Source organism: Nestor notabilis, unplaced genomic scaffold (genome assembly GCF_000696875.1).
Source record: "Nestor notabilis isolate BGI_N333 unplaced genomic scaffold, ASM69687v1 scaffold25419, whole genome shotgun sequence".
Classification (NCBI taxonomy): Eukaryota; Metazoa; Chordata; class Aves; order Psittaciformes; family Psittacidae; genus Nestor; species Nestor notabilis.
Genome location: NW_009944472.1, coordinates 1 through 8,969, shown reverse-complemented (window position 1 = coordinate 8,969; position 8,969 = coordinate 1). Strand labels below are relative to the sequence as shown.

Below are 8,969 nucleotides of genomic sequence, written 5' to 3'. Positions count from 1 at the left end.
TTTCCTGCTGGCCTGTGCCTGCTTTTCCTTTTTCACTCAGGGAGAGGTGCTTCCTGTTCCCCTCTGCAGCTTTCCTGAGTTGGGAAATGGCTTGGTATGAACTGGAGACCTTCCAGTAGCCCTCACTCCTTTAGTTCTGGGGACTTGCTGCAAGCCTGCCTGCAGCACTGAAAGCAAACTGCTTTGGTGTTCATCCTTCTGCTAGAAGCACCCATAAAGCCCTTGCACAGCTGGTGTTCTACTTTAGTTCTGCATTAAATGGCTGTGTGCTTGTTTGTTAAATGGCCTTTTGCCTCTCCTCCTGCCCAGTCCTCTCTTCCTGGACACTTCAGGGATCTGGTGGCAGGACCAGCTGTCCCTGGCAGCAATGGAGGCATCCTTGGATGTGGCAGAGATGGCAGCTCTGCAGAAGGCTGCAGATGACAACTCAGACTCAAGTCACCTGGAGAGGGGCAGCACGGAGGAGCTGGCTCTGCAGAACCCAGTGAGTACCTGACTGAGTGTGGAGTCAGTTTTCTCTGTTTCTCTAAGGAAATGCGAAGCTTCCTACGCCTCTGTTCTAGCACTTCCAAAAATTAGGAGTCTTGGGCCCCTGATGTTAAAATCCCTGAGCTGAGAAGCTGAAGATTGAATTGTCACTCTCCTGCTGTTTAGCTTTCACTGTTGAGATGTCTTCCAGGGGGAGCAAAAGTAAATGGCTCCTGTTCATCTGCTTAAATCTCCGGTTCCCTCTGGCACCTCTGCTGCAGCACATGCTGCTTTGCGAATACGTGAAAGGAAATACTTCTCTCTGGTTTTAGTCCCTAGTGGAGCTGGGAGATGAACTCCCCTTTTGTGGGACAGGCTGTTGTCCCCAGCCCAGGAAGGCACTGCGGGTGGAGGTGCATGCTGTACATGCGGAGAAAGGGGTCAGGGTGTCCCTGCTCCGTGCGCTGCTCACCCAGGTCTTGGTTGGGGTTTCAGGAACTGGAGGCCATCAAAGCCAGAGTGCGGGAGATGGAGAAAGAGGCTGAGTGGATGAGGGAGCTTCAGATGGAAGCTGAGAGCAGCTTTACCGGGGACTTGGAGGCAGGTATGGGCTGTCCCTGGGTGCTGCTGTTCCCCACAGGGACAACACTGGGGCACAGGGTGGCAGCTGGAGCCAGAGCATGTGGTTCTGCTTCTCTGGGCAGCCTGGGGCTGGACATTGAAGGTGGATAAGGGATGGGGTTCCAGGTGTGGCATGGTGCTAATGCAGGTTACATCCACTTTCACCTCCTACCTGTGCAGGTCAAGGTGCAGTAAATGAATCACATTTAATTCAGTTAATAAATTGGGTTTAGCACCGACAGCCTCAGTAGAGCAGTTACCCTGGGGTATAGGTTGTTTTCTGAACAGAAAGGGGGCAAGGGGATGGAGTAGGAGGAGGCAGAGACAGCAGTGTGGGGATTTGATATGCCTGGATGTGACTGGAGACCTGAGGAGCTTTACAGCGTGTCAGCTCTGTGGTGACTGTGCTGGGAGCAGACCTCCTCCATCAGGACAAAGCAACCCTTGTCTCTGCAGGTTTCTTCTCAAGGAGTATCATTGACAAGACAGAGGTTGACCAACGATCCATCTATGTGGGCAACGTAAGTGGGAGACCCTGGAGCAGAACTCATCTTCCCTGCTCCTGATGCAGTTGGACGTATGTCCGAGATGTCTCACACAGGCCCATCCAGCCCACACTGAAGGCTGGCTGGTCCCATCACAGATGCTTCTTCTCTGCCCAGCCCAGACTGGAAATGTGGCTCAGCATCTGCTTGTGATTTTCAACCACTTGCAGATAATCTGTTTTGAGTGTCAGCTCCCCAGAATACCCTGCTGGAAGCTGCTGGGCTTGTGGTGTTGCCTGTGCCCTCAAAGCCAGGGAGGCTGTCTCTTGGGTTTGGGTTTCCAGGCTGGAGCATTCACCTGGATGGGGCATTTTGAACCTCAGGAGATGGTGTGAGAGGGGTCAGCTGGTTCCTTAGTCTCAGTGATGGTGTGTGAATGCAGACCCACAGGCTATGGGGGGCTGGCTGGTGGCACTGGAGGGCTTGAGACTGTTGTTGCAGGTGGATTATGGGGCCACAGCAGAAGAGCTCGAGGCTTATTTCTGCAGCTGCGGGGAGATCAATAGAGTGACCATCCTCTGTGACAAGTTCTCAGGGCATCCCAAAGGGTCAGTGCTGTGCTCTGCTGGGGTTGGGGTCTCCAGGGTGCTGCCCTGTGTTTCCCATCGTTTGGGAGCAGCAGGGTATCCCTGGGGCTCTGCTCACCCCATTCCCTTGCAGGTATGCCTACATTGAGTTTGAGGAGAAGAGCTCTGTGAATGCTGCAATGGAGCTAGATGAGAGCTTGTTCAGAGACCGTGTCATTAGGGTAAGCAGCACCCTGGGGTGCTGCATGCATCTCTCCCAGCCCCATGTGCATGGGCCTGTGCTGAATGTTAGCACTGGCTGAGCTACTCCTTGCCTTCCAGGTGCTGCCCAAGAGGACCAACATGCCAGGCATCAGCACCACTGACCGTGGGGGCTACCAGGGCCACTTCCAAGCCTGGGGAGGGCTGGCCCAGTGGGGAGGCTACTACGAAGAGCAGTACTCGAGGGCGCAAGGGAGGACATACATGTGAGTGGGGGGTTTCTTGTGTCTTTGGGTTAAGACCCGTGTGTCTCCAGGATGGAGGTAGCTGCCCCTTGCTCCGATCATGCTCAGCTTCTTGGCTTTGCAGCTGGAATGGGTTGGAGGAAGGAGAAGGGCTCTGGCAGGAGACCTGTGCTAGAAACATCTCCTGCCCATCGTGCGCTGTTTGCATCACCCCAGTGCCTGTGGACTTGGCAGGAGCCTGGCAGGGACCTGTGGGCAGCTGGGAGGGGGAAGGACCGAAGTGAGCGCACAGTGATGGCACAGCAGACCCATCCACGCTGCTGTCCCTGCATCCCCAACGCTGGCCTGGAGCTATTCTCTGACACACTTCCTGCTGCTCATACATCTGTGAGCTCACTGTGGATTAGCTTCACTGATGCCCCAGCACCTCTGGCACTGTGGGAGGAAGTGGATAAGAACTTTGGGGGTGAAAGAAGCACCTGGAAATCTGCTGCTGTCCCTGCAGGGATTTGAGTGGTCATCACGCTGTGCCTGGCTTTGGGGTTCAGTCTAGGTTAGCTAGGGCAGAAGGGTGAATCCAGCTCCTGGAGAGGTGAACGAGCTGGTTTTGGCACAGTTGACAGCTCAGCTGAGCAATGACCCTGTGCTTCAAGGATGCTGTTTTTGTTGTACTTTAGGGGTCGGGCGAAGCTGCTGCCTTGGTACACACTAGAGAGGATCGGACTGCCCTGGTGATGCCGACGGGCCTGAAATGAGGAGATGGGATTGGGGAGATTTAAAAACATGCCTAGCCAAAAAAGATTAATATGAACAATGCCATCTGCCTGGCTGTGAGGATTACTGGTGAGGCAGCTGTGTGCCAGGCTGCGGGAGGGAAGACTGGATCTGCTCCATCCACGTGTCCTGACAGCATCCCAAAGGGACTCACCTTGGCTTTGCTTAGAGGATTTTGTTTTCATCAAGTACAGTCTTATTCCAGACTACACTGTCCTCAGGAGGGAAGAGCTCTCCTAAACCATCAAGGCTCATTCTCATCCCATAGAAAAGGGCTGCACTAGAAGGTTTGGTTTAGCTTCTAGCTATCCAAATATCCTCCAACCCACTGAGGATGCTCAACCTGTGAAGCTCCTTCAGCTTTGCCAGCGTTTTCCACAGAAGCTGGATGCTGCTTTCTCTTGCTTGTAAGAAGATCCCAAAGACCTTTCCAAAGACTCTCCTTTTCTCCAGATCAGTGGAGAAAGTCCTGGGTTGGAGCTCTAGATCTGTCTCCTGGGGAGGCTTTCGTTCATCAGCCTTGTGGATTTCTGACCTTCCTCTTGGGAAGAGGATGGAGCCAGTTACGTGGTTTGTGTCTGGTTTTTAGCTTGCTGCTGTTGTACATCTAACAACTAGGGAAGGGGGGAAAACATCCCTTGCTGTTTCTGTGGAAGCCTCTGTACCTCTGGGTTTAAACAAAACTTGCGTGTTGCAAAACCCTTCCTTCCTTTTATTTCAGAAGTCAACAACCCCTTTGTCCCTGCTCCTGCTTTTATTCCAAAGCTATAGGGATCAGTGGGCGCTGCCAACTCATCATTCTACTTTATTTCTAGCAGTAGCAGCATCACAAAATCATCTCCACTCTTGCAAATTTGGTCTGATCTTCCTCTGCGCTCCCATCACTATTCCTGCTCAGGATTCCCTGGGTGGGAATGGTGTGAGCCCAGCTGAGCGAAGTTCTGCATAAAAATTGGTTTTATTATGTAATTCTCACACTAATCTTTGGCTAGGATTCCTCCAACCCCAATGTGACTGATTCCTAAAGCAGCTTTTCACAGCTTGGGGGGCATTGCCAGGCTAAAACTCCCACTGATTTCCCCCCCTTTAACTCTAAAAGGATTTTGTTTGTTTGCTTGAAAGCTTGGGGGTTTAACTGTTGATGTTGTGTTGATTTTGTACTTTTGCCTACACTGGCCTTGATCTGAGCTACAGCTTAAGTTTAGACTTAGATAATACTAGTATTATTTAGTACTACTGAAAGTAGTTGGTTTTTTTTCTAGGCTTTAAACTTTCAGTTTAGTGGCTTTGTAAATTTTTTTTTTTTTTTTTTTCTTTTTTTAAACAAAAATTACTTTTGGGTGTTTGTTTGGATTCTCTTGTGTTAGAGGAAATGCTGAACTCCCACTCTGAAGTGAAAAGAGTGAAGATTTACAGGAAGATGTTTTGGAATAGCAGTGCGCAGCTGTGCCTTATTTAGATGGTGGGAGAAGCTTCAACACTTTCTGATGATCTGACAGGTTGTTTTTGATTTAACTGTACGGAAGTTCTGTGTGAGAAGGTATTGTAAATGTCACTTTATTTTAAAATAAATTATCCTGCTAGTTGAACCTCATATACTGTGAGACTGGAGCTGACTCGATGCTGACCTGGCTTTCTCCAGGCTTCTTGTATCTTTTGGAGCTGTGCAACTATTTAATTATCATTATCTTATGTATTATGTATTTTTTAACTCATTAGATGCTTGAGCACAGACTGCTGCATGTTGGGCAGGATGTACTTGGAGCAGAGGTGTTTGAAAGGCACAGAGTAGCTGCTCAGTGCCTGTGCCTGCCTGTGTTACCTGTTATGCTGAACATGCTGTAGCTGCATAGCTTTGTGTAGTGTTGAGTGTATTGCACAAGCAATTAAGAAGCTTTTCTAGCCTAGTTTGTGGGGTTTTTCCTATATAAATACCTGGTATTGATTTGGCAGTCTTTAATTAGAACAGCAGGAAGCTGCAGGGGGAGGAGATGCTAATAGAGATTAGTTTGGGATGAGCCAGGCAGCTGTGCAATACTGTCTTAATCTCTTTGTGTGGGTTTATCCCAGCTGTGCTACCTGTGCTCCCTGACCTGGGCTAGAAATAGCTGTTCAGTGTGCTTGGCCTGTCTGAATGAGGTGTGAAGAGATATCAGGAGGTGCTGTCAAATGCAAGTCACCCAAAGACCTTCCCCAGGAAGGCAAGATCAGTGCAGGGTTTGTTTGGATTCAAGGTGGTGCTTTGAGACCAGCTGTTTGCTATCTGCAGAGCTCTCTCAAGTATGTAAACAGTGGCCTGGGGTTGTAAAGAAACCTGAAGCCCTCAGCTGACTTGCAGAGTTTTCTCTTTCCAAGAACTAACGGAGCATTGCCTACAGATCTGAGTGCTCCTAGCAGGGAAAACTGGACAAAGGCCCAAGTATGTTTGAACTGAGTATTGCTTGTGATGTTCCTGTCAGAATGAACAGTCCTGAACAGCAGCAAAGGGGGGTGGCAAAGAGCAAAAGGACTTCTGTGGCTGATGTGCTCGTCCTGCTTCAGAGGAACTGCTCTGAAGCACCAGTACCTCTGAGGAACAGTGTCACTCTTTGCGTCTCAGCTGACTGAAATCTAGGTTGACCTAATAATCATCACTTAGTTGCCTCTTGTGCAGCTGTTCTTGCTCTAATCACCAGCACAGCAGGAACTGCTGTTTTTATACAAAGCCCAATTTCTACAGAAACATCTGAGCTGCACAGAGGCACAGCTGCACGCATTTCTGTAGGGAACAAACCTATCTGACACAAGCTGACCTTCCTGAAGGAAGAGCTGGCTCTCACATGTTGCCTGAAGGCATAAAGCTGAACAGTGATGTCTGTGCTATACTCGGGTTTGCTGGAGCTGAAATGCATGCAGACCTTGCAGGTGTCCAGTTTATTTACATAGAATAAAATATTGCACAGAACGAAGACAATATATACATCACTTTATGCACACTCCTGTACACGGGGGATGTCCTCAACACGTGGATAAGAAGGGGTAGAGCTTCAGCACACCTGCATCATCATGGAGTTCACCATATTATCAAAAGCCCTAAAAAAGGGAATGAACACAGAATATTAGAGGAAGGAGCTAGTTCTGCACAGCACACCTATTGTAACAAAGGCAATGGCTAACAGTGCCTCTTGCTGGTTAGCAAGCTGGTTTTCCCTAGCTAAGTGCATTGTTTTATTCTTTAACTGTGCTTTGTTGGGTAAGTAATGACTTTCAATTAAGCTCAAGTAAGGACAGGTTTTACCCTGGCTTCAGATCTGCCTCAGCAAAGTGTAAAAAGTTGTTCTTGCCCAGGCAACAGAAACTCCAAACAATATTAAAATCCCCTGATTAAAGACATTACAGATAAGAAATGGGGGGCACTGGCCCTCCCCTGTGAGGAATTACACGTGCTGAATGCCTGTCTGTCCTTACTCAAGGCCAAGCCCTGAACAAGTGCAGTTGTTCACTCTTTAACCTGCTTTACCTACCTCTGTTTATTTACGCCACCTATGAAACAGGTGATTTTTTTTTTTTTTTCTCTCCAAGAAATAAATTTTCTCGTGTCAGTGTTCCTAACACCAGTTCTGAGGTGGAAGTGAGATACGCATGAGACTATCAGTTTTCTGTTACATGGTAATGGCCCAAAGGCAACACACCTCTTCCCATCTAGGCAGCCAGAGCATGCAGATCTGAACTGGTCAGCCACAGGGGTTAGGCTCTTGGTGCTATTACATCATGGGTACACTGCAAGTTCCAGAAAGATGACAAAAATCAGTGTGGTCAACTCACCTGGAATGGATGCGGTCCCCAGGGTTATAAAAGGGGTTACACATTATGTCTGTATATGAATTGTGCAGCTTCCGGAACATCTGAAAAGGGATTGTAGATTAATTAATCTTTTTTGCTTCTCAGCACTTTATGAATAAGTAGAAGTAGTAAAACCACTGATGTGACAAGTCATGCTCTCATGTCCTGCACTTACACTGCGGATCTCATTGTCTCGAAGCGCTGTGTTTGAAGAATCCACCACCATAACGAACTTCACCCTGGAATTTGTCACGTAGCCGTATCTGTGCAGCTGTTAAGGCAAGTGCTTCTGACACACCAGAGCATGGTAAAGCGACTAAAGCAAGGCTGAGATACACTCAAAGAAACGAGCTGAGAGGAAACATGACGTTCTTGCTGTGTCCAGCACGTAGCTAGAACTAGATGAGGTAAGCAATATGATATTTTGCAGGAACTGAATCCTTTTTCTGTCTGACTTCTTCCATCTTTGATAACTCCAGGGCAAGCCTGCTCCTACACTGGCCAGTAAAGCATGCCTTGCAATTTCAGAAGCAGCCTCCCACTAGGTACTTTGGGGGAACCATTTTAATGACACAGCCACCTTATTTATTCTTGTTTGGGAGACCTGCAGATGTTCCAATGTCAGCCAGTGTGACTGATCTGAAACAACAAGCTTACAAAAGCCCAGAAATCAGGTCTGCAGGTAACTTCCATATGTGGGATTCAGAGGAAAAGATGACACAAGTTCAAAAGATCAACTGTGTGACTTATAAACAATGAACAATGGAGTATAAAGAAATCAGACCACACACCTGGGATTAAGGTACTTGACCAGAGGCCTTCATACTCCTGCTGCTTTCACTGGTGTTATTAAAGAGTCTTACCTTTATTCTAGTCAGTCAAGTGTTTTAGCTAAGCAGGGAATGAAGCACCCAGTTAATGAAAGGTGCAGTCTAGCTGGACCACACACTCATCACATGCTGCACTCCCTCATGTGGGCTGAAAGTACATTTTTCCACTGCCTGCTGGGCAGTGAAGCAGCTTCTGAACTGACCAAGGCACCAAACCTGAAACTGACAAACTGGTCAGTGAAAAGGCCATGTATTTTCTGCCAATGTCTTTAATATGGCATCAAGTAGGGAGAGAGGTTTCCTGTGCAGCGCCCCTTCCAAGAAAGAAGGGCTTTCCTCTATAAATACATAAATAAATGCATAACAACACACATAAAATATCTACATATAAATACATAAATAAACACTAAATAGCATGGCAAAAGGCATTAGAAAGATACACCTTGTAGTCTTCAGTGGGGTAGAGGAGCCCTAGGTACAGTTCCCTTTGATCTACGAGAGCCTTGCCCATCGCAGAGATCTTTTCATCCACGACATCGAGCGATGTGTGCACGGTGTAGTGGAACTTCAGCTCGTTCTCAGTTGGAACGCTCCGGATGTACAGGGGATAGTTCTAAGGAGGAGAACAAGTTACACTGACCAGGACTGGCCGCTCTGTGCTGTAAGTGACGCTGTGTAAGTGATGGCTGACGCCACAACAGTGCTCTCACACCCAGAAATGCTGCTGTCAGGGGTGAGCCATTTTACGCATTTCACATCCATCCCCTTTACACCTCATGGCTCTTGTGCAGATTTATCTCCATGCACCAGTGGCAGGAGAATCATCTGCACCAGGCTCGGGTCTCTCCCCTGCCTGACCTGCCCCCTCGCCCCAGCAGAGCCCGGCTCCAGCTCTTTCTGAGGAAACCCCCTCTCCTCTCCTGGCAGCCGAACACC

The 8,969-nt window shown here is 48.5% G+C and overlaps 2 protein-coding genes across 2 annotated transcripts in view; one reads left to right on the top strand and one right to left on the bottom strand.

Annotated features, from left to right (window-relative positions):
* Positions 1 to 3,342, top strand: part of PABPN1L (poly(A) binding protein, nuclear 1-like (cytoplasmic)) — a gene marked incomplete at its 5' end in the record, with an annotated part of 3,753 nt that extends 411 nt beyond the window's left edge. The window contains 7 exons of the mRNA XM_010022444.1: positions 310 to 484; positions 964 to 1,072; positions 1,546 to 1,610; positions 2,076 to 2,182; positions 2,295 to 2,382; positions 2,483 to 2,628; positions 3,285 to 3,342. Of these exons, the coding sequence (XP_010020746.1) occupies positions 310 to 484; positions 964 to 1,072; positions 1,546 to 1,610; positions 2,076 to 2,182; positions 2,295 to 2,382; positions 2,483 to 2,628; positions 3,285 to 3,342 (748 nt within the window). The remainder of the gene's footprint in view (positions 1 to 309; positions 485 to 963; positions 1,073 to 1,545; positions 1,611 to 2,075; positions 2,183 to 2,294; positions 2,383 to 2,482; positions 2,629 to 3,284) is intronic.
* A 2,939-nt stretch (positions 3,343 to 6,281) lies between these two features.
* Positions 6,282 to 8,646, bottom strand: TRAPPC2L (trafficking protein particle complex 2-like; the record flags this gene model as incomplete). Its single annotated transcript, XM_010022442.1, has 4 exons — positions 6,282 to 6,453; positions 7,186 to 7,265; positions 7,379 to 7,466; positions 8,474 to 8,646. Coding segments are annotated over 4 exons (387 nt in total), but the record flags the coding sequence as incomplete, so codon positions are not given.
* Between the last annotated feature and the right edge of the window lie 323 nt (positions 8,647 to 8,969).